The sequence below is a fragment of the Grus americana genome, chromosome 24, assembly GCF_028858705.1.
Source record: "Grus americana isolate bGruAme1 chromosome 24, bGruAme1.mat, whole genome shotgun sequence".
NCBI lineage: Eukaryota > Metazoa > Chordata > Aves > Gruiformes > Gruidae > Grus > Grus americana.
Window position 1 is genome coordinate 5,022,572 of NC_072875.1, and position 25,041 is coordinate 5,047,612.

A 25,041-nucleotide genomic window follows, 5' to 3' on the forward strand; every position below is an offset into this window, starting at 1 on the left:
CTCTGGTTATTAATAATCCTCGTGGGACTAGAGGCAGGGTCATTCGGTCAACTTGTTATAGACTAGCTGCCATTAACGGGAAGCTTAGTGCATAGGTTATAACCCTATGTACTGCACTTTGATTGAAAAGAAAGGGGAAAAAAACCTCTTTCTCCTTTGATCAACTCACGTTACTTTTTTCCTCTGGGGTTTTTTTTTTTTTTCTTGCCTTGGTGTTATCTGGGTAATGCTGAATTTGTTTCTCACTGAGGTTTTTGCTACTTAAAATTTAGTCCTTAGTCGGGATGTTTCTCCTTTCCTTGAATAAATGCAAATAAGAGCAAATACTGATTGTCTAGCTGCGTGTCTCAACAAGCTTAGCAGGATCATGCTCTGAGCCTAAAGCTAATGCACGAGAGTTTCTTTGCGCAGGGTGTGCAAAATTACCCGTCATCGGGTTGGGCGAGAGAGGTGCCCCGCATCTGAGATATGACTGGCGTTCCTTGGGTCAATAGTAGAAGGAAGAAATGAGATTGCTGCGGCTGTAATTGCGTTTGTAGAGCAGTTCCTAGCTAGCCTGCGTGTTGAATTGCTATCCTTTGTGACGAGCCTTTAGCCCAAAGTGCTCGTTCCTATCGGATTGACCTGGGCAATGTGTTACGGATCAGGAAAGCCTGCACTGTCCACCCAAAACCATCGCTGTGCGTGCTGGTAGGGTGCTATGGAGAGACACGGGTGACCCTGAAGGAGGGTGGGAGTGTAGAGCTGTGACATCCTGCTCCGTTGCAGTCCCTGCCTCTCCAAGGTGGGTTACGATTTGTGCCTGGGCGGGTTTAATTACCGGGCACCTCGTTCTTATACACAGACCCAACCGATGCTGTTCCCCTGCTGATGTAGCATTGTTTTTGTGAAAGAACGTTCAATTCCTCGTGAAGTTCCTATGGGTTATCTGTGCTGTTGGTGCCCAGGGAGATGGCAGCGATGCGGATCAGCCACTCCAGCCTTGGTTTTCTTTTTTCATAGTCTGGCATGTCTGGTGGCCCATGATCTACTCCTGGAAATACCTTGACCAAAAAGTGATGCCACGTCTCTTCGCTGATCCGCACGTCGTTAACGGTTAACTAAATGGCACTGCATGAGCCAGGAGCTAAGGTAATACTTAGATTTTTATCTTTGTTTCCTGTGTATTGGCATACAGAAACACTAAGAGCGGTGTCTTTGATGGCAAATATTCTCTGCCGCACAATTAGACTAGGGAATTGATTGAGCTACCCAGAGCGTGTGCGTGCTGAAGTGTTTGGAAGGAATAGAGACCCTCGTCCTTCCAGATCCAAGTCAGCATGTGGTTAAAGGCTGCGAGAAGACCGCTGAAAGGGGGAGATAAAAGCTTTCCCCTTTTCACAAATCCCCTGCTGCCGGCAAATGTCGGGGACAGGCTCTGAGCCTGGAGGAACTGGCCATGAAAGCCTTTGGTAGAACGGCTGGTGAAGGCAAGGTGTGATTTAGGGTACTCTCTTGCTGCAGCTGGAGGGAGGAGAAGCTTCTTGGGACCAGCTGGAAAGGCGCTGCCAGAAGAGCTGAAGAGCTTTGCAGGCGCTTGGTACCTGGCGTTTGCATGCAAAGCTCTTTATTGTTATTACCGAGAGACTTGCTGGAGATTTGTGGTTTAAAGAGGAGTTGAAATCAGCACTTTAAGTGTCACTTAAATCTACTGTTTGGGTTTAATTAGTGAATTTAGCTTCCAAACTCGGTGCAATTGCCATTCAGAGGATTGGATTTTCTAGGTCACTTTTCTCTTCCAGAACGTATAATTTTTATATATATATATAAATTTTTTTTAAACCTGAATGCATTTCTTGCCTATTAACTCAAGCGATTTAAATAACAACTGTAAGCAGTACATGCTCACGCATCCTCTGTAAGTACGCATAACTCGCATCTCATCCAAAACTCACGGGTGGGCTGCGTCTGGTAACACCAACCTGTAACGAACGGTTTAGCAGTTTTAGTAACGCATCCACCCTAGGATAGGCGGAGGGCCAAGATGTGGGAGTTCTGCTTTGTCGTTTAGTTGTTCAGATCGAGTGTAAATCCTTCTCTCCGTTAATGAACAAACTGAGTATCTGGCCGCAAAAAGGAGAGGGTGCAAGTTTTCATGGGAAATCAAGAGCGTACAGGTGAAGTGCTGCCAGGGTTTTCCCTGCGCTTCAGCGTTTCCCCGGGTCAGGCTGAAGCGCTTTGCACCTTGGTGGATTGAATTCCTGGCTGGTGGATGCTCATCGATAGGCCGGTACCTCGGGCTGTGTCCGGATGGTGGCCGCGAGGGAGAAGGCGGTGAGGCGGCCGCTCTCGCTGCGCAATGCTCTGGCTGTTCTGTTGCGTAGTTTTCTGTTTCGTCAGGACTTAGACAATGTGATAGAGACGATAGATTAACGGTTGTGTGCTGACATATTTGTACTAAAATTCATGGGGCTCCAGGCAAGCGAATGTTTTGCTGAATGCAGCCGTATATAACGTGATGCTCGTGTGTTCTAAGAGTCTCGGTGACACTTGTGTTAGAGCGATATTATTGAAATAATGTTGAATTTTCCCCTTGGTATTTCATCCGTGGGATCTAACCTGTCTCGTACTGCTTGGATCACTCGTGTCTTGCCTGACACGTGGACAGGTATATGAATTTCTGGCAGGGAGCTTTTTTCCAGCATTGCTTTGAAAATAGATAGGAGACACTGTATTGGGTGGTGGTGGTGGGGAATTAAAATGAAAAACCCCCAGGTGTGCCACCATGTTTCACAAAGCAAATTGTTGTGTTCGTCGGGCATTCTTAAGTCTCAAACAGCTTTGTAAAAGATAGAAACAAGTTGGTAGCTTCAGGTGAGCCAAAAACTCTGGGTAGAGCAGAGGTATTTCAAAATATACTTAAAACCCCACTCAAACGCTTACTACTAAGGTTAAATATAAAATACAGATTGTACCTCTTTGTCTTACAGGACAGGGTGACGTTCACGTGCTGTGTCTACCGCCAAGACTGGTTTTGGGCCACCTAATAGTGCCGGATCGCAGCCTGCGCTCGGTCTGTAGGGCATTTTGAAGTTCAACAAGAGCATCACCCTCCTCCTCCTCACGAGCAGCACCGCGCACGATGCGCGCACCAAGAGCGGCGGTGAGTGCTAAGCACTAAGCGCTTTCAACATTTCCATAGAGCAAAAAGTGGAGTCCAATGAGTTCGTAATTACCTGTCCTACCGTTTTCCTTAAAGAAGTCTGAAATCGTCTTGCGTGCATCTGCTAAAATCTGGTAAACCTCTTGTCCTCATTGTGCCAAGCAAACCTGAGGTTGTCCTCGGAGTCCCCAGCTGCAATCAGGTTTATCTCTGCGGCTCCTGGCTTATTGCGTGTGTGCCAAGGTGTGAGAGGTTGGGTACGAATGTGAAGAAAGGTTGTTCTAAATGCTTGGTGGTGGTGTTAGGTCTTTCCTTCTCGAGGACTGGGTTTGATTGCATGTGCTGGGTAGAAACAGCCACGCGTGGTGATTATTGGGGCGCAGGCATTAATACAGCATCAAAAACTGGAATAGCTTTTATTAGCTCAGCTCCATAACTGGTGCTGCGGTGATGAAAGAGCAGCGCTTGCCTCTCACTCCTAGCTGTCCTCCCCCGGTGACTTTAATTGCCCCTCATTTCTCTAGACTGAGGGTGATACTGTTGGAAAATAAAATGTCTGTAGTGCCTGCTTTGATGGGTTTATTTTTATTTGATTTGCAGTGTATTTGTGATGATAAATCTCTTTTGCTGACCTGACCTTGTGATGTGCTTCCCCTGCTCCCTGTCATGTCACTTCAACTGCTCCATCACCTGGTGAGTATGCCGTCACTGAGATGCAAGGGTGGAAATAAAATGTTTGTTTTGTTGGGTTTTGGGGGTTTTTCCCCGCTCTGTGGGCTAGTGGCATCTGACGGACACGGTACAGCTCCGTTTCCTCCTCACTGAGAGACACTATCTGCAACTCGAGGGCCAAAACCCACTTGTTTCCTGACTTAGTCCAAAAGCACTACCTGGACAAGAGGAGATGTCTGGGTCTTAATGACAGCTTGTGCTCCAGCAGTGTCACCTAGACAGAAAGTTTTAATCTTAAAAAAAAAAAAAATCTTCTTACAATGACACTGATTTAGCCTAGCTTCAAATTCACAATACTCATCTTGTAGTGTTCTGCACATGGCCGGTAGTCGTGTGTTTGGGTAGGGGTGAGAAGTAAGTTTATGCTCGGTGCTGTCATTGTGCTGTAGTTCTGCTTTAAATTAATACTGCATCAAACCTTTTTCTTACAGAAGCCTTTGGAAGATGCAACCTCAGGAGTGGGCCTAAATTTGTGCATCTACCTTGTGTTTTGGAGGGGATGAAAGAAAGAAAGATCAGCTGCTGTTTTTAATTATTGACTGAAGGAAAACTAAATTACCATGTGGCTAGAGTTGAAGCTTGGTGATGTTGTTCTGTACAAAGCACAGGTAAACTTTAGATTTAAATGGCAAAAAAAACCCCAAAGGACTGGAGACGTACTTTACAGCTCAGTTCCTGGAGCCATGTCTGTAGCAGTTTGCTTAATTAACTAATGGATTAATTATCACTTGATTCATATTATGTAGAAACTAGTTTATATTTTGGACCAGGTTTAAGTGCAGTCTACTGTCTCTGAGAGTGCAACGGCAGTATAAACGTGACTGCAAAGCTGGTTTCTAGCTCTCCAGGGGTAAGGAGTGAGTGAGAAGAAATCCACCTCTGTTCTTGTTTTGACAGAATGCTTTTGTGCAGTGTTTTGTGTTTCACTTTAAGTGCTGTGTGCTTGTTCTTGTTGCTGTGAGTCAACAGGTGTAAGTGGAGAAGCTGCGAACTGAAAGATGACTTATACCGATTGCCTGGGGTCGGGTACCTCGGTGCGGTTCGGGTAAAGAACGGCAGATGAAGGCACACACCTCTGCAAGGAATCACCTACTCTAAGTCTGTTCAAGTAAAACACAACATAACAGCAATAAAACCAAATAAAGAAAGTGATTTAAAAAAGAAGTTAAAAACAAAAATTAAAAAATAAGACAACACAACAATAAAACAACCCCACCCCCTCATACTACTACTGCTACTAACCCTCCCCCCTTGCCCAACCCCCAAATGCATGAGATGATAGATAGTTCTACGCTATTAAACATCAGGCTGGAACCTGAAAACTGCAGCCCCCTCCCTTCCCCATGTTTATACATTTAAAAAAAAAAAAGAGACAGACACCAGGCCACGTATTTTTTTATTCAGCAGCACCACTTCTAAGTACATAACTGCCCCCCCCCATACTTTAGCAGACATCACAGAATACTAACACTTCTTTAAAGTGAGCCAAATTCTAAGTCCTTTGTGGGGGGGGGGGGGGAAATTAAAAAAAAGTCTTGATTGCTGAAGCTTCTGTCTTTCTTCATAAAGTTATTCCAAACATACCAGTGGGGGACCAGCTCCACAGTAAAGTAGCACATTGCTGGCTGGACTCATATTCAGTCCCACATCCCTGCCTGATTATGTAGTGTATAAAAGTAGAAAACACTTGAACATCTCACCAGAAGCCAATATCTAAGTTCCTTATAAAAATATGAACTAGCAGCACAGGAAAAAAATGCACGGTCTAAACAAAGAGTGTGCAATACCTGACTGGATGGCTGGATACCAGAACTGATTCAATTCCACGAAGAATTTGGGGTCATAGGAAATTCAAGTGTTCTCTATTTTCTTTTTTTTAAATCAACCAGGCCTGAAAATATAATACAAGGACTCTTCAGTTTTTTCTCATCCGTGGCTTGTAGTTCTTGACTCATCATCCTGAAAAACGAAGGATGCCTCATCACGTAGTGCAGTAACATCCTCCATGATGTTCTTGGAGGTCACCCTTCAAAACAAGGAGACAGCAGTATGAAAAAACAACCCCAAAACCTCACAGAGGCAGGCATAAAACAGACATCATCTTTACAAAAGGGATTATTACATTAAGCAACTGGAAGAGCTTGGTCCAAGCGTTGCCACAGGGGCACGAGCCCCAGTCTGGCTCCAAGCTTGTTCTGCCAGCAAGTGGTAAAAACAAAATTCAGCCCAGAAAACACCCCCCACAAACCACCATAAATGCATCCCAGCAGGGAACAGCCAAGACCGTCGCTTTATTTCCACAGTTTACTTCTTTTCCGGCATGTAAGTACTCACGCGGCAATGAGCTGTTCTCCGCAGAGCGTCGCCTGCTGAAAACTCGTGTCCACAACTGCGTCTTCACAGGATAAGACACAATCTCGAAGCCTGTAAAGCAGATTATCCCGTCACATCAAAAGAACAGATACTAAAAAGTGACACTCGGGACCCTTCCGTCCGCACAGAAGTAGGGTTTCACATCGCAAGGACTGCGTCCCCAGAAAAAGAGCTGCGCACAAAGAAATACGTTTGCCCCGTGGAGGAAAAAAGGATGCAATTTTCCTGCGGCCCACTGTTAAGAAGCAGTAGAAATTCACCTTTAGGCTTTATTCACCTCATACAATAATTCAGGTAGATTTTTGTGCCCCTAAACCCACGGGTAGGGGAAGGGGAGCTCTGCAGAAGGCGGCAGCGTTGTATTCAGCCACGCAGCGACCTGATCTGACTTCAGAGTTGGCCCTTTCATTTCAGCGGGAGTCAGGCGAGATGCCCTCCAGAAGTCCCTTCCAACCGACATTTCTCCATGAGCCCGCACCAGCTGCAGGATTATTCCCTGCCAAACCGCCACGCTGAAGAAAGTGATTATCACTCACCTTGCATTTGATTATGCGGTGCCGGCCCCGAGAGAATCGGCTTCGCTCTGTTCTCGTGCCAGTCTCTGCTGCATAAACCAGAGGCCTTGGTAAATACGCAGAAAAACAACCTCCCCATCCCAAACACACCCCGCAGCGACACAGAGAGACCACCAACATCTCTTTTCAACCAGATTGCTTTTAGGATTGCCTCTCTTTGCTCTGTGTTCAAAGGCACTGTCCTGGGGGCACCAAGCCCAGCTCCAGATAACCAAGTCGGAATTGCCTGTCGACCTGGGTACCCTTCCTAGCAGCTCCTTGGGGAGCAGGCGAGGGAATCAATCCCTCTCTCCCTCTGCTCAGAAAGCCTTTACACCACTTTCTCCCTGCAGGTATTTTCCCTGAAGCAGCTGTGCTTTCAGCTTAAAAAAAATTTAAAAATAAAAAAAAAATAAAAAATCCACCCTGGCACCATCCAACAGACCAGAGTTTTCCTACATTTTGAGCTTGCCGTTGCTAGACAGACCCCTTCATCTCAGGGTGATACAACCCCGAAGGGATGTTCAACCCAACTCAGTCACGACTGCATCTTCCTTAGCCCTCATCTACATTGTCCAGCGTGAGCAGCAGAACAAAAAAAGCACCCTCAGCCTCTTAAACGTTAGAGCAGTAAGTGCTACGGCACCAGAGACACCTCTCATCAGCTTTATAGCCGTACGCAGATCGCTGGAGTTGCCGTGGCTTATAGGCTAAGTAAAGTACCTTTCATCCTCATGACAAACAGCTTCCTTTCATGCAGGAAACATGTCTTCCACTTCCTCGGATGGAAAAAAAACCCCGCAGCTCCTGGTAAAACCGATGGCACGCTGCTGTCTCGGAAGTCACCAGGCTTCGCATCAGAGGCCGCCTCCGCAGCACGGGGGGAAATTGCATCCTCCTCCTCTCTCCAAGCACAGATACCTGGAAGGAAAAGCAACGCACACAGCTGGCGTGAGCAGAAGTTTCAAAGCAAAGAGCAAACTCTGACAAAGCTTATTGCTACGCAGTCAGGCGGGGAAAAGCTGAAGTTATGTGGGCACGGACTCAGAGACGGTCCGTGGGGCTGTTTGCACATCCATGCCATCTCCAGCTGGAGAAGGGACGTGCTCCCCGCCACGTAACATTTGCAGGGGGCAGGTGAGGAGGAGGAAGGGCTCAGGGTGACTCCCGGTCCCACCTGAGAAGCTCCCAGTCCCAGGCAGCCAGCCTTCCAGAGGTTTCTGCCTCCAGAGCAGCCTCCAGCCCAGGCTCAGAGGAAGGATTTGGACCAGCTCATGTTGCCATGGAGACTGCAGGGACTTAGAGGATGCTAGGAGGAAAATTCACAGGTAAAACTGGCTACCCCTGCCCCTTCTGCTCTCTTCTTTTCTAGAGATCAGAGGGACCACCCGGGGGAGTCCAAGGCATGGCAAACAGAAAATTGGCTAAGCGCCCACAGCCCCAGCCTTTCCCGTCACCTTCAGCCCAACGCTCCCCAGCGCCACGTTTCTGTTCGGTGCACTGCTGGCAACGGGCATGGCAGCTGCTCGGAGAACCTCCCAATGCCACCCAGAGGCGGATTTAACAACCAGCCTGTTCTCAAATTGCTCTCAGGAAAGGAGAGCTGCTTGAAATAAAACAGTCTACGTTAAACCGTCCTAGCAGACCACACGGTGAGCCTACAGGCTGGAGGTTAAGCGCTCCTGCAACAAAGCACAGGCTCCCCAAGGGTCACTGGTTAAAAAAAAAAAAAAAAAAAAAAAAAAAGTTTTGCTGTCTAACAGGCTCGTTCCTGCAGAATCACATATACATGAGGCGTTAATGCCTTGTCTCTGCTACGTGCTGCACTCAGCAGCGAAGCTACTGGTGCCCACTGGGATCAAAGGGTGAATTTGGGGAGAGGCGTCCCAGCATTGCCCAGTAAGGAACGGCACGGGTGAAGGGTTCCTGCACTGGAGAAACAGCTTCTAAGCCTGCTGCCTTACAGCTCCCCAAAGCTTTCAGCCCGTGCTGTTGCTAAGGATGGCGGCCAGGTGATTTGCACATGGTCCCACCGAGACCACAAACAGCTTTTTACAGGGGCTGAGAAACTGCCACAGAGCCAGCACGACACGGAGCCGGCAGCAGCGGTGCCTGGCAGGTGGGACGTCGGGTCAGCACTGACAAGATTATTATACCGACTCCGTTTGCCGTCCTGCGTACAGCGCGGAGATCAGTGCTCATTTCCAGCAGCCTACCGTTTTTCAAAGGCTCGGCTGAGATATTTTCATGCTTTCCTGACATCAGCATTGAGCTCCACTTGCCCTCGCTTTCCCTACCTCACTTTGTTACTCTACTTGCCGGTTACCTGTTGTTACCTGTTACTACCTCCCATAAAAACAGGCTTTCTCCCGGCTGATCACTCTTTGACCCTTGCTGTGCACATCTAAGAGCCTCTGCTGTGCCATACAGCCACGAGCAAAGTACCGATGCCAAATACCGAGCGGCAACTGCTCAGGAGACCCACGCAAAGAAATTCCCGTGTGATGACACCGACTTTGAGCACCGTACTAGAGCTGCACAAAGGACATAGGACACCCGACCCAGAGATCTGTAGACTGACAAGCGAGGCTGGTAAAAATAAATCCGCCCACGCTACATCCACCTAGCACCGTGCACAGAACGGTTTCAACATACGTTACCCCACTCGGAGAAGCAACGTTAACAAACAGCTTTACAATACAGGAGGAGACAAACCAACCCTTTGCTCAGCGTTCCCAGCGGTAACCCCTCTCTCCAACACCCTTTTTCCTTAACTGAGACCTACACTGCTCCTTGTAGGATATCGGCCCTTCATTTGCACAGCTGATACCAGTAACAGCTGGGACACGTCCTAGCAAATCTTCAGGTGAATGCTTTTAAACATTACTTTTTAGACACTGAGGTCAAAATCCATCATAAAGAATCGATTCTGAGCACTTGGCAGCCTGCACCAAAGCATCTAACTAACAGACTTTGATTCCAGCCTGATGTATTTATTTTGCAGGACTAATAGAATTTATCGAAGGGAAAAAAAAAAATCTAATACCCAAATTAAATTCTGAAATTCAACCCACAGCCTCCGTAATTTGTTTCTTTTTCAGGTCACCCTACCTGAGGGGGCAGTTCGAGAAACAGCTTTGGACTGAAGATTTGCTCCGGCATCATTTAAATGAAATTTACAGTTTAAAAATCAAAACTCTTTCCCAAGTAGCTGTGACAAGCCAACAGACGGCATTTTCTAGGACGGCATCTGTTCTTTCCTGCAGAGCCTGAATAATTTAGCCAGGAGATGGAAGTTCCAGTGGAACCAAGGAGCCCACGTTTAAGGAGAAACAGGATACACAATTGTTTCCTATTCAAAACTGCTAAGCTTTCATGTTTCTTCCTACCTCCTCTCCCTCTCTTCGTTCAGACCCCTTGGGAACCGCTGAGATCAACGCGAAGGAAGATTAATTCTGTCTCCTGGCCCTCTAAATGGCAACGCCTCTTCGGTCATTTCACCGAGACGTGAGAGAGGAGGAATTTGCGTTTGAGGTCGCACTTCAAAGAAGGAAAATAGAAGAAGAATGACATAAGGGAGCAGAGACAGCTGTGAGCTTTACAAGCTGTTAGTTTTAGGTGTTCTGGAAGAGAAAGTTAAACCAAACAGTCATGTTACTTCCCTTAGTAAAACAAAAACACTAGAAGGGATACAGTGAATGCTAACCGTAGTTAGCCAATTACTGCCCCAGGCTCTGTACATCCTCAAAATATTTCAGATCTGGCCACCCACAACAGGAACTGTCGAGGAAACCACACTGGTCGAGGCCTGGCTTTTTCAATGCCCTTTTATCTTTGAATTTAAAGATTTCCTGCAGCCCCTCTTCTTCTGTCCAACCCTATTTCTAAGGCTCGTGAGCAATACAGGCTCCGAGCGCGAAGCCAGCACAATCACCGTGCTACCCAAATCTGCCTTCCCACTGCCTGGATCCGTTCCTATGGCTCCCTAGCAAGCTGTGCCAGCGGCCACCTTCATCCGGGGAGCGGTTCCGGCATTTTTTACTGCCGCAGAACCATTCCAGATGACAAACAGCAGCCACAGCTCTAACTGACCTGCGCTCCGGCGTCTACCGGCTGCAGGATGTTATTCGGGAGTCCCAGCGTTGGTTTAGCATTGCATCTCCTTCTCTCCGCGAAGGTCAGAGGGATCTGGAAGCACCACAAGACTCTGGGCACGCCTATACATTCCTAATACCAGCACGTTCCTTCTCGCTGAAGGTGGACAAAAAGACGGGGAAAGGTCTCGGCGGGAGGAGAGAGAAACTTAAGCGAGCCCATGAATAAAGAGAAGAAACGATCTGGAAGTTAAAGTGTTTATTGATGTGTTTAAACTTTGTACATTCCCCACAGACCACACTAAGGAGTTTGCAGGTAAATCTGTGCATAGTGGGAAGAGACACGGAAGGGGGAAGAAAAAATAAAGTCACAGGAAAAATAGAAAAAATACACCACAGGTTACCAGAACCTCCAGATTTAAAAAAGCCGTGAGCATTAACACCAACTATACAAGCATTACAAAGACATGGTGGTGAGTGGAACAATACCCCTTTTGTTCTTCTTGGGGCCTGTGCATCCAATTTCCCCTAAAGCAGGCAGTATCCCTTTCCCAACTTACCCCTCTCTTAACCCCAGTTAAGCGAACTGCTGGTTTAACCCCAGTTGCAGCCAACTCCACGTAATTCAGCTCCCAAGGTACTGATTTATTGCAGTGATTTGTCATTTCTGGGCAAAGACCCAAAGCCGTGTCTATGGCCCAACATCACCGAAAGAGATGCAAAGGCTCGAAAACCTGCGTCTCTTAACTACTTACCACGTCGGTGAGGCAGGAGAGCTGGGGAAAATTAGAAAGTAGTAGCAAGAGGGGGGGCTGTTAATGCCAGGTGAGTACTGAAGGAAACTGGTTCAGAACGGAGGATTCAAATCCAATACCGGGAACTTCCAACTCTAGAGCAGAACTGAATCTGGAAGGGGAATGTGCAGACCCCAGTATGCACAAACCATGTTCTAACATTCCACTAGAATAACTATAAACAGAGATGCTAGAAGCCTTTTAACTCCTTGCCTCCAGGGAGTCTTGATTCCTAGAGCCCAAACTGCTAAGCAGCAGGGTGCACACCACTGGCATATGAGGATGGGGTTTTTTTTCTTTTTTTTTTTCTTTTTCTTTTTTTCTCATTATAAGGATTTCTGTTAGTTACCATTCCCAATTGCTTCCTTGCTTACGCTGTCATAGTTCCTATCTCTAAATTAATCTCTTTGCAACTCCCAGTGAAATTCACTTTAAAAAAAAAAATAAAAAAAAGGAAAAAAGAATACTGCTTTATATATAAAAGCCAAAATGACTGAAGAGCCACAACTGTCTCCTTTTTACAAGGCGGGCTGGTACAAATGACCCTCAATATACAGGTGGTCTATCAGAAATAAAAATCAACATTTCCCATTTTATATATATAGAGCTTGTATCAGACAACAGTACAACGGAACTGGTATTTTTCAGATTATTAAAAAAAAAGAAAACTACATCTCAGTCAAATATCTGCAATAGATCCATTTTTCCCATTTAAGGAGATTTATATATCATATTGTTATATTATCATTTCTTCACCCATTTAAAAGAATGGAAATTGCAACTCTACAGTAGTAATTATAGTCTTAATGATCCAGGAGTTCTGAATGTAAGATGAAGTCCTCTCGAAGCAACTGTTGGTCAGTAGTTGATCCAAAACGCTGGACCCCTTTGGCCCTCCGCCCTGCTTCTTTCCCGGTCAGGGCTGTTGTATCTTCATCTCTTTTATATCTGCATCTGCTCCAGGTATTTGTAAGTGGGGTTCTCGTAGCCATGGTTCTGCATCTTGCTCAGATGCCGCTCTTCCGGGGTAAGCATCGGGTCAACCTTTAGAAAGACCGGATGGTTACTGATCAAAGGAGGCACTTGCAGGACAAGAACCAACAGACAAACGCTGGATAAAGACCGTGGCAAGCAGTAAACAGCAAAGAAAAAAAAAAAAAAAGGCGAGCCACAGAAAATACTTCACTTAACAGAGTTCCTCATTCGGGTGCTAATGCCTCCTGCCTGCCCTTGTCTCTTTGGGGATGGTCTCCACAAATCTATAGTAAGTTCTCTAGCATTACAAATTTGGGATCCGCTTCTCTCATTAAAGAGGTTGTTACAATTTCACATACCGGTTGGGCGAAGGGAAAAAGCAGCTTCCTCCAGACTCCATTAAGTTGTCATTAGAAACATGCATGCTGGGAGGAGAAGGAAGACGGAGGAAGGGCTTCTCAGCGTTCAGCTGATCGCACTGTCTTAATAGTCGTTACATTAGTTGGGAGGACAAATTGCTCTAGATTGACTGACTGACTCCCCTGCTAAAGATATCTCCTGCAAAGCTCATTTGCTGCTAAATCCTATCCTGAGCCAGACAGGGAAGCCTAATTGAATTCCTTGTGATAAGCGAATACTGTGCAACTGTGAAGTGACAGGTCCCAGCATGGCCTGCCCGTGACCGATGCCTGCATGCTAATAAGCAAGCCACAAAGATGTCAGCATCTACAGAGTTAAGTCCCATTGAGCTAGGAGCAGAGTGTTGATGGCTTGGCAGCGACTGCCATCTTCGCCCCCTACACACAACATGTGATTCAACGCTATTTTCATCCTCGGTTATGGAGCAGGAGTTGTTTCTCACCTCCACGATTCCATGGCTGATGGTCCCATACTGCCTCTTCCTCAGCATCACCAAGCTGATGACTATAACAGTAGCTATGGCAACAGCAATCACCAACAGACCAATAAGGGCGCTGCTGCTGAAACTGAAGTCATCGCGAAGGGAGTTGTCATTATCCTGGAGGGAAGAAAACAACGGAGCGGGTAGAGGAAGAGCCATGGGGGAGATGCACTGCTAAATGCAAACCTAAAAGGCAGTCACCAGTAAGGTCTTCAACTATCTGTGGTGTCAAGACATGACTGATTACACTAGAGAGCGTAAATATTTCACCTCATATTATCTCACCAGAAGGATAATGAACACACAATTGTTCCCCCACTTAGGCACTCTGGTCAGGCACCGACCCACACCACTTTCCTACCCCACAAAACACTTTTTTAACTAAAAAGTCAGGGTAGCATCTATGTGGGTTTAGTGTTTACATCTTTACACAACGACGCTGTACTGCATTATACTCTGCGCGACCTCCCAGAGCAGTGTCAAGGCACCAAACCCCAGGCGCTCACTAACACGCCGGAACTGAAATCCAGCTTTAGGAATTTGCCTATCGCTCAGCTAGACTCGGTAGCCACCTACGTACCGGCTCATCCACCAGCCCACCGACACGCTCTGCGTTGAAAATCATTTCCTTCACATCAAGGGTTTCATCAATTACCTGAAAGCAGTCACAAAAGTGTTTTATGAAAGGCGCCATGCAAAACAGGAGGCAGAAGAAATATGAAGGCAGACAAGAGACCTTTAATGAATACTAGCAAAGGCTCAGAACCACCTACCACCTTTCCCCTGCTCTCAACAGTGTGGGATGTTCTCCATCTTTTAAAGCCACCTGAGAGAGCTCTGCAACCATTTGGACATCCAGACTACCTCAAACTACATAACCAATTTAAGAACAAGGCACTTGCCTTGGACACAGCACGTCTGTCGTGCCAGATCTAACCTGCGGCTTTAAAACAATTTTGAAAGGAAACTTTCAGAAGGCGACTTTTTTTATTTTAAACGCAGGGAACTGAGGCAAGTCGGCTGCCACTCTGACCTAGTGGATTCTTTACCCTGTAGATAGAGCCAGTAGCTACTGGGCCGCTCACCTTCAGAAGGCGGTAAGGCCTTTCCTGCCATGAAAAATAGGCGAGAAGATGGACGGAACACACCAGCATTCAGTGTGTTCAGACAGCAAGCTACCTAGCTGAAATAAAGGCCTATCAAAGGGTCTCTGCTTGGGAAAGCAGTTACTAAATCAGATGCTTCTCCAGCTCAGGCTGCCAAAGATCTAGATCTTTCTCCTTCCCTCACCCTCCCACCCTTCTGATGCTAATCAGTATTAAGAGCCTACAATAGTCAGAAAACTGACTCCCCCACACCATATGGATAATGAATACACTGACATTCTGTAAGCAGGAAGGAGACATGGAAATAAGCCACTGCTATTAATTAGTGTCCATGGCAGGCTTTGCTTTACAAAATAAAGGTGGAGGGCTCACCACATTTTCATCCACTTTGTTCTTGCTGTTAATCACTTTTTCTTCGGCGCCAATCAGCCCATCCAACTCAGTCATGCCAGAACCTGCACCAAAAGAGCAAGGCAGGGACCATTAGTCAGCCTGCAGAGACCTCGAAGAAGGGTTATCTACTCTCTGTTCTGTAGAGCTGCCATGGCTCGCGTGTTTAACCGCATGGACCGCTGATTATTAATCTGTCTTCATGCTGTTGTGTCAGAAGGGGAGCTCATAAGCTACGCTACAGTGACAAGTGATTGGCGGGGGGGGGCTGTTAATGAGGGGAAATGAGGTGGCAATGAGCAGACAAGACTCACCAAAAACAGGCTGAAGTGTAAATCCAGCAACACCATACCGTTTGTTAAGTGCTGCTGTTAGAAGGTCCGAGGCAACACATAACACAAATTGTGAGCGCGCAAGTTCCTTTCTGCATATGTCACCCCGGGCCGCCACCACCTCGCTGTGACCCCCATGATGGAAGCAGGCAGCTCCTCTCTGCCGAGAGCCAGTGCGCAGGGAAGCTTTCAACCTCACGGTCAGCATCACCCATTCTTTTGAAATCAAGCGCATCAGCAAGTGCCTCGGGAATGAGAATTTCAAGGTCACCCAGCACAGCTCTGTCATGAGCTGCTGTCCCGTCTGGCACGGGCCCAGAAACAATAAATCCCAGGGCAATGGAGGAGCAAAGAACTACACACCAGCCTTTGTACCGGAACATCACTCACCCGTTTCTAGGCCAAAACTAGCACAGGCTCAAGAGAAGAGTACCAATTAACACAAAGCGGCTGCTCTGCATAAACTGTTTCTGCATAAACTGTTTTGATCCGAAGTGTTTATAAATAGATCAGATCAATAACAGAAGACACCCAGACCTAACATACCAATAGCAAGTCAGGAGAATGCCAGTTTTCCACGATCCCTAGGGACAACCTAACATCCTTCACAACACCCATGCCTCCCGAATGCAAAAGCAGGGGGACAGCAAAGTCTCAAACCTACAAGCAGGGCCTCTCCAATGAGGAGCACGAGGCAGGGGAAATATTACTACAGCACTTAACACTTTGCCAATGATTGCATACACCTTTCCACAAGCTGCTGAGCTTGCAGGTTGCCTAAGACATTATGTCAACTGCTGCTGAAATTGGCAGCATGTTCTTTGATGAGATGCAAGGAAAGGCTACTTGGCTCCAAGGCAAGTCTTCACAGTGACAAGCTTTTACTGCCTGAAAATGCCAAGGAAACTAACGATTCACTCCAACTCCTCCCAAAAGAAGCATCTCGGGGTTTAGTGCATCTCCTTTTTCTGTACGGTTCTTTGGAGACAGTAATCAGATTCCAAGCACGGCCAAGACTGCCAGTCTGACTTCTCATGGCTGTCGAAGCAGGTCATGTTATTGTGAAAGTCAATGATTGGGATTTTCTGGAGAGACTAGCCACAAATAGTTTTTAAGAGAACTCCTGTGTCAGCTTTTGGCCTATGGCCGCTTTATTCAATTCTCAGGAGCCAACGCAGCATCGTCTCCAGGGCTGGGAGTTCAGCCGCTGCACTGAGCTTTGCTGTTAGTCACAGAGTGCTGTACCAGTTGTACGTAGCTCAAAGGCACAGTTTAGAGTCTATACTTCCCAGGGCAAAAAACAACCCCTACACATATAAACACTCCCAAATTCCCTAGCAGTCGTCATGAAATTCAATGAAAAGGGAAAGGAGAGAAGGGGCAAGGGCAGGATATCATCTTTGTCCCCAACTCTTTCCTTTACCTACATGGGAAGACAACTGGCCTATACTTATCACCTATAAGTCGAGACAGGAGTCATCAAAAAAACCCCACAAAAATCCAAACCAAACTAAAGGCTGTCCCAATTCTTTCCAGAGCGGCCAAGTACACTGAATTAGCTGTACACCGTTCCATAAGAGGGATGAAGGTGATTTACATTTGTAGCAAAACACCAATAATGAGAAGAGTTTCAAGCTATCTGGCCTTTGCCACATTACAAAAAATGTTTATGTTCGCATTGAATGGATGTTAGCAAAACCCTTCGGTCTCCTTTGAGATTCCGCACAACATATTTGGAATCAAAGGCAGATAAAAATGCTGGGTTTACTCCCCTCACGTAGCACATGTGCCACTGCTCTGCAAGAGCATTTTAAGAATTAGCCTTCCACTTCTACTTCAGAAACTAGATCTGTGGTAGCAGATCAGACAGGCCTGATCTTTACTCAAGACTGTATTGCTAAGAATGGAGTTAATTTAATGCCAATATTTCTATGTTGCTCTTAAAGCCCAGGCAGCCCCTTTTTAGCCAGGCACCGAGCTACTACAGAATTAATCATGAGAGCTAAAGGAGGAGTGAATAATCACACAGGACTTTGCTAGTACAGAGAGATGCTACATGTGAAAAGGGGATGCCAAGGAGACCATAAACACAAGGAAGGAATCTCCCAATTTACCTGTCCCAGATCAGCTGCACTCTATAATATCTGTGAGGACATTTAGCTGGGAAATACAGCCTATGTCTGTCAGGGCACTCTTTCCTAGTTCAGCACTGTCGTTGGGTGGTAAGGACTGATTCCACAGCAGGCAGAAGAGCCTCCAGACTATCTACCATCAGCACTGCAAGGCCTATTTTGTGAAGTGTCGAACACGAGTGCACAGGAAGAGATGCAAAGTACTGCATGGTTGCAGGCAGACTGTGAGGCCCACGTTTCTTGAGAGCAAAGCAGCTACTCCATGCGCTCTGAAACACCTTGTGAGCCCATCAGAGAGGAACGTACACGATCAATTAGATGCTCAGACTAGCTCATTTCTTTAACACTAGGCCTAAACAAGCAAAATCAAAAGTTACTGATCTAAATGAGAGCAGGGAAATGAAAGTAAAGGTGAGCATGAAACTAAAATGAAGCTATCAAACACACTGAGAAGGTAGGAGAGTGATCGAAAGCACTGTGAGGGAGCAGCTTAGAACCAACCTTTTTTCATTGGATGGTACAAATCCGGCTGAGGATCTAGCAGGAGGGAAAACAAAAACAAAAATAGCAGAGAAAGGAGATTAAGAGAGAAAGGAAAAAAGGTTTGCGCATGATTTCTGACTCAGACCTGGGAAAAGCTCTTAGTCTACAGCTTTCTTTAAGCTCAGGACTCTGTTCGAGCATTTTAAAAATAAATATGCACATGCCAGCTGTCAACACCCAATGTTACAAAAAATAAAAACAGATATATATTTAAAAAAAAAAAAACAACCAAAAACAAAAAAAGGAAAAGAATTCCTGCAAGCCTTCAGCAGGTCACGGCACAAAGACTTAACATTACATGAGAGCATTTTGGTTAAAGACTGAAAATTAATTCCAGAGTCAAGCCACACAGTAAAAACCTAACACTGCCTTCAGAATGGAAAGAGATAAAACAATTTTGCAAAGGGAAGAATCAGAAAATCAAGACGGCGGCTCAGTGCAAATTACTAGCAGCACCTCCTCTTTCCACTGTGCAGAGTCTGAGGGGTAGTGCTGGGGCAATTGTTCACTCTTAAATGACCCAAAGGGATGGAGCTTTCTGTGCCACCGAGCTGAGCCTACCAGCTAAGAAAATGCGCCTGCGTTCTGTAAAGCCAGTGAACCCAATTTTCAGTTCCACATACCTTCGCTTTCAGGCAAGGCTGGGAAGGTTTTCACCTGGAACGGACGGAAAGGTTTGCCCTCCAGGGGAATTTCTTCGCTCTCCTCGGAGCTCACTCTGACTTCCACCTGGGATTCAGAAATGGAGGATGTGAACTGATCCATGTCTGCACGTTGCTCCTGAAGCAGCTCATCTGAAAGGAAGAGGAGGAAGTATTACACAAACCGCATGAAGCCTGGCAGGAACAGAAAGGGGCAGATGGTTTGAACCTAGCTGAGGCAGGGCTGCAGGGGAACACTGTTCGGTGCTGCCAGGTTATCTTATCTTGCACGCTCTGAAGTCTCATCTGGAATTCTCAGTGAAGGCGTTGGCTAGAAATACATACAAATAACGGCCAAGGGGTTGATGTGGCAAGAGGTTTTGGAAAGATGGGATTAAATTCCTCTGAAGCGGGAAAGCATCTGCTGATTTTTACAGATCTTTTTCATTTCCCTTTGAGAGGCAGCTTTGCTATTCTGCATGTTGTTGACTGTTTTTTTTTAAATGGACTGTGAAAGTTCTTGGGAACAAGCTATTCTGACTGGCTGTGGTGGAAAACCTGGAGAATATCTGCCCTGCAGCACCTAAGCCTGAGCCCAAGTGCTTGTTGTTGATGGCATTGCCTCAAAGGAGCTAGCAGTCCTTCCGGAGCCCACTTCGCTTGATATAAAGGCTTGATATCAAAGGTCTAACACCGCGGCATGGGAGCTGGCACACAGAGACACTCACCAATCTCATCCTGGATTTCTTCAGCCACATATGGCACCTTGTAGAGCAGAGACAAGCTTTGATTCATCCGCTCCTCAATCACATGGAGATGTGTCATCACCTGCAAACGTACAAGAGTGTGTTGGAGTAGGCAAAGACTGTCAGTCACTTGATTGGTACTGGTACGTCACTTGTTTAAGAAAATATCTACTGCTGGTGGATCTGCCACGACAGACAATAGAATGGGACACGGGTCCATTTAGTCCAATTCTCTGACCAACACTAACACATTATGCTTCACTGGAACTGGCCGTTTGTACACGGCACTCTCAGTATTTTGCGAAAGGTTGGGGGCGAGAGAGAGGATTCAGCTGACACTTGCTGTAACCAGCTCTCTGCTGGAAACACTGAAGCTGGAATTTCCCATATGCCAGATACGGTCATAATTCATTTCCTGCAGCAGCTACAAGCAAGTGCTTTATTAAACGGATTATCAATTCCTGACTACTAGAAAAGATACATGCAAAGGGAGCGGGCAACATTATTTATCAACTCTGGTTTCAGAACAAAGGTGCCTTTCAGAACAACGGTGGCATGACATTTGTCTTACACCCACTCACTGGCAACAGCATTCTCCCTTGGTTTGAGAAACAAATACAAAGTCTACGCAACCTCATATCGCTCTCGCCTAGCATATTAAATTCACTGGTGAAGTCAAGCCTGACCTGAAGAGGGTGCTGCATAATCAGGGATCATGCAGACCAAGAAAAACATTTGTATGGACGGCCAAATGTTGGAAAAAGCTAAGGAGTTGAATGGACCTGTTTTACAGTCTGACGTGTACCTGACCTTTAAGAGCAAGGATGAAAGCAATTTAATTTTACATGTGGCAGCTTGTCAATCAAGGGGATCGATTGAGGAGCTTAAAGTGCATCTGAAAAGTAAAGCGAATGGAAATTGAACTGTACCACCCACATCCCTCGCATGTCGATTTGTTGACGCTGCAGCCTTCAGAATGAATTAAGGACTGTTTAGGTTTTAGCTTAAGAATACAGTTCACACACTCCCTCTTGGGCTTTGGCAGCATCAGAACAAAGGGTCAGGGTGGACTGTGCTTGATACGCTAAGCTGTCTCTGAAAATGCTACCGCATATTCCGCATCGCAAGCCAAACATCAGCTTGTAAATACCACAACTGCTACTACTCTTTCTGAGGATGTGCAGCTTTGCAAGAATCATAGAATCGGTGGCAGACAACCTGAGAGACGAGAGTTGAAGGTACGCTGCTAGCACCCAGAAACAACAGGAAGCCCATGGGACCAGGCACCTCCAAGCATGAGGTTCGCTTCTAGAAAATCACCGCAACACTACTCTACACCTCACCAGATGCGTTGGTAACAGACTCCAGTCCCTGTCTCACTCTAAAACCCTGATATTTCCATCTACTGGTTATACAGCGAAGTAATAAAGCATTTTTTCCCCAGTGCCTACTTCTTTCCCTTTGGCAGCACTGGATGCGTTCCATCACACTGTCTCCTCACAGCTCTCCATTCTTTTCTGCTCTTGCATATCTTTAATGCATTACAGAATTCAAAGATATTTCAAAGCAGCAGACCAGCCACAACCTGGGACTGGTAAAACAGATTACCTTCCTACAGCCCTGACTGGACAGTCAGTTCTCTCTGCTTCTCTTGTGAAAGGGCATACCCTTATGAACAGAGCTTTCAGTGTTAACAGGCTGTTCTTAATTTGAATTTTAGGCCTTTCAGGACATCTTTCACCATTTTAAAAGCGGGTTGTAAAACCAAGTATCAAGACATAATTCAAAAGATTCGAGGAATATCTGCAACTATTCTTACAAGTGCAATCAACGGCCAGGTCTGACATCCACTTGAAGCAGCGTATTCACAGACAGTACCAGGCAGAAGGAAAATTACTTTCTGGCTGTTCAGGAATAAAATACATTGCAACAGCAGAAAATAAACTCATCAAAACGGACTTTCTTATACAGCTAACAATGGTGATTAAGTGCTTGGCAAGGGTTATGCATGGAAACAAGGCAGTAACTCTGCAGAGGCACAAGAGAATCCCCAGGAACTCAAAACACAGGTGGTGTGAAGAACAAGCCTAACGAAAAGAACACACAGACATGAGGTCTTGCAAGAAGCGAGGAAGTCTGTTCAAGGACGACCAAGTCCCCAGCAAATAATTTCACAGGTGTTTGACAAAAGGAAACACAAAAATGATACCAAACTAATTCTGAACCCCTAGACTCTTCATTGTGACCAGCAATAATTCATGGCTAAAACAGAGTTCCAATTTTTAACACTGAATCGAGTACCAAGGAAAACCGTACAGACAGCATACCTGGTGACGGGCAATATGCAGACAGAACGGGAGATCTCTGCGCAAGTATGAGAAGTTGCTATAGTACCCAGCAAATTAGCGCGAGGACTTGATGCATGGCCTCGACAGCAAGGACTGGGTAACAATGCCTCCCTTGATAGAAACATTCTTATACCTGAGATTTCATCTGTGCGGCCTTTTCTGGGTCAACTGCCAGGACGTGCTGGTAATGGCGGATGGTGTGCAGACGGTCCTTGTTCTCAGCACGAACATAGCGCTTCAGAGCTTGCAGGATGCGGTGGGGCTGCAGGATTTGAGGAGAGGAAGAGTTCACATCCACTTGATTCAAATCAAATTCACAGATGAAATACAGCACTTCAGATGTGAGCCTGCTTTTGTTACTGGACAGATCAATCACCTGTGCTAACCTCTTAGATATTTTCTTTTTAAATTAAGTCCATTTGACTCAAAACACTATGCCTTATGAACACTAAACAAAGCGGAGGTGGTAAGGAGAGAGAGAGAGAGAGAGTCAATTAGGAGACCCACTGCTAGGTCTTCAGCACAAACCGCTACGATGGAGAAAGCGTCACTGGGAACCCGTTCCCAGCTTCTGCCCCGGCAGGTCACAGGCAGGCTTCTCATCAAGCCATTCTGACCTCCCACCCTACCCTTTTGTCAAAATTTGTTGCGAAGAAACTCACCCGCGGCGGGTCAGCCTGCAGGGCAGCCAGGTAGTTCTCCAGAGCAATCCGACGGCGATCATTCAACATGGCTTCCACACGAGCCAGGTGAGTTTCCACAAGCTGCTGCTTCTCACTTGCTGCCTCTTTCTCCAGAGATTTAACCATTGCCTGGAAGTGCTGGAACAAAGAAAGGAGTCTGTATGAAGCACGATGTGTGCGCCAGGGTCACCTACTGTCTCTCGTATACCTCCTTAGAACAAGTGGAGCCTGTCTCACTGCATGTCCTATGCATTTATAGCAGGAGAGAAGGGACTGGCAGATGCTGATGCAGATTTCATCTTTGCAAATTCAATAGTGACAATTTGCCTTCCAAACTCCCTTCACAACCCATTTCAAAGGTCTGAAGAGGGCACGTGGCCTTGCAGGTAAAGATCATGTTGAAGTTGAGAGATCCAGACTGTACTGAACGATTGACACAGTATTAGTTCTTTCTCTCAACCCTGCAATATGGAAACAGAACAGATCCCTTCACCCTGCAGCCAGTAATCTGCAGTTGAAAAAGTTTACAAAGGTATTGCATAGGGGATTTTTCATCAGCATGCCTTCAGATCAAATCTCTCTATATTCTATTTGAAAGGTCATAACCCACATCTCCGAATGACCCAGAAAAGTCCATTAAGTGTGTTTTTGCAACGGAGGTGACTGAAAACTCTTTTGGACTTACAGTGGCTTACGTTGAAAAAATGTAGAAAGAAAACTTTGTTCCAGGATAAAACGCAAAGTGGGCTTAGAATCTTAGTCACTTGGTTGTAAATTGGTTTGAGGGAACTTCATATAGTTGTCACTGCCAGAAGAGCCTGCCCCTAACAATCCTGTCCTGAGAATACCCCTGATTAACTTCACAGTCTAACTGAACTCTCCTCATCAGGCAGAAGACTGGCATTTTGGCAGCAAACCAGGTTTATCTGCTGTCTAAGTGGTTTTCACTAAGTCTGCCCGAACAGGAAACGTGTGTCCAGAGAGTCAGGGCCAATCTGAACTGGGCTGTGAGGCCACTGGTTAGTGCAAAAAACCATCTGCAGTTACAGTTTGGCTCTGCTGTCGCTACGCTTGAGGGGTGAGATAGCTTCCTATACTACTGGGCTTAGGAAAGAACCTGGCACAGTATCGGATCATCTCCAGCTTTAAGCACAAAGCATGCAATTGCATCGCTTCTCCTCTAAAAGGCAGCTGTTGACAGAACAGGAAAGCTGTTCTTCCAACCTTGGACGTCTTTTGGCTTTGAATATTGGCATCTCTCATTTAGTTTATGGAGAAGACGAAGGCCAAGCACCAGTAACTTTCCTCTCTAGGTCCTTTGACTCTTACCTGAATGAGAGTCTGTCTTTCTGCCTTGGGGAGATTTACGGCTTGGTGTTCCGCTTCCTCCCATTCCTTTTTCACCTGGACAAGGAAAGAACAGAATGCATCAACAAGACACAAATTTACATGCGATCTTTGTGAGATAATTTGCCTTCACAAGCAGATCCTTGTACAGCCTGGCTAGGATTTTTAAGGAACAACAGAGCTGCTGTGGGGTTTACAGCTAGCACTTAAGCCCTCTGAGCAGCAAAGCAAGTGTCCCCAGTGATTCCTCCCTCCCTCTCACCACTCTGAAGAAACAAAAAAACTAACTGCCACAGCGTGGTCACATTGCAAGAAACACACGGAAGGCTGGCGACTGGAAAGGAAATCAGTTCACCATCAATTTGCCCAGAAAAACACAGGCAGCAACTATGCAGCGCAGCACAAGAGACTAAAGCTAGACACTCACCCGGTCCATGCGGTTGTGGTGTCTGACCTCCAGCTGCTCCTTCGCTTTCTGGAAGCGGGCATGTTCATTGTCGTCAGCCGGGGTTTCAAAGTAGACATCCACATCATCAGTCGGCACTGCAAAGAGAGGGTAAGGATAAGCGGAGGTTCAGAAAACGGTGATCCTGGATTGCAACGGACAGGTAGGGAGAGAAATCTCCACGCCTGCAGAATTAACAGCCTGGCAGGCTGAGTTTACTGACCCGCCACCTACCAGGAGTCCATTTTGGTATCTTTAAGCTGCCAATTCACTGCACAACATCAGTTAGTTACATCATCCCAAAAACACAGCAATGCACTGCGGCAACCAGCACCTGTTCGGTCTTCTCATTAGTTCTGAGATGAGCATTATTCAGCTCCAGCAACAGAACGACTTGGATTGCAGAATAAAGAACTTGTTTTCTCTTCCCTTTCACATTGGCTTTGGATAGTTGAAATGACATTTTTGTGCATTAGCTGTTCGCTGACAAGCTGGCTCCAGACATCATTAATATGATTACGGAGCTTGACAATAAATCTGCACAAAACACTACCCGGTATTTTGCACTTCAAACCTACCTTCCCTTACCAGATGCACCATGCAGGACTAACAGGCAATGATATTAGACAAGACAGCAACAGACGGAGGCTCAGTGTGACACACTGACTTGTCCAATAAACTGGACGGCTTGTATCTTTAAAACTTTCAAATCTGACACAGGGAGGAATAAAATTTCAGACCTGACAATTTCAAGCATCTGCAA

At 46.2% G+C, this 25,041-nt stretch overlaps 1 protein-coding gene and 1 long non-coding RNA gene across 9 annotated transcripts in view; both read right to left on the bottom strand.

Moving 5' to 3' along the window:
- Positions 1-5,328: 5,328 nt before the first annotated feature.
- LOC129196152 (uncharacterized) lies at positions 5,329-8,186 on the bottom strand. Its single transcript, XR_008574081.1, has 5 exons — positions 7,979-8,186; positions 7,525-7,722; positions 6,784-6,851; positions 6,209-6,298; positions 5,329-5,900 (listed from the first exon to the last, which is right to left on the bottom strand). It is a non-coding gene; the product is annotated as an uncharacterized LOC129196152 (long non-coding RNA).
- Positions 8,187-11,139: 2,953 nt separating this feature from the next.
- The window catches only part of APLP2 (amyloid beta precursor like protein 2), a 48,033-nt gene continuing 34,131 nt past the window's right edge, over positions 11,140-25,041 (bottom strand). For 2 of the 8 annotated variants that reach the window (XM_054803196.1, XM_054803192.1), the window contains 11 exons: positions 24,261-24,376; positions 23,816-23,890; positions 22,466-22,624; positions 21,937-22,065; positions 19,438-19,537; positions 18,692-18,862; positions 18,027-18,062; positions 15,044-15,126; positions 14,146-14,220; positions 13,527-13,682; positions 11,140-12,733 (listed from right to left, as the gene is read on the bottom strand). In XM_054803196.1, coding sequence (XP_054659171.1) covers positions 12,632-12,733; positions 13,527-13,682; positions 14,146-14,220; positions 15,044-15,126; positions 18,027-18,062; positions 18,692-18,862; positions 19,438-19,537; positions 21,937-22,065; positions 22,466-22,624; positions 23,816-23,890; positions 24,261-24,376 — 1,202 coding nt within the window. In that variant the 3' untranslated portion in view covers positions 11,140-12,631. The remainder of the gene's footprint in view (positions 12,734-13,526; positions 13,683-14,145; positions 14,221-15,043; positions 15,127-18,026; positions 18,063-18,691; positions 18,863-19,437; positions 19,538-21,936; positions 22,066-22,465; positions 22,625-23,815; positions 23,891-24,260; positions 24,377-25,041) is intronic. The other 6 variants (XM_054803197.1, XM_054803193.1, XM_054803199.1 and 3 more) reach the window with 3 other exon arrangements.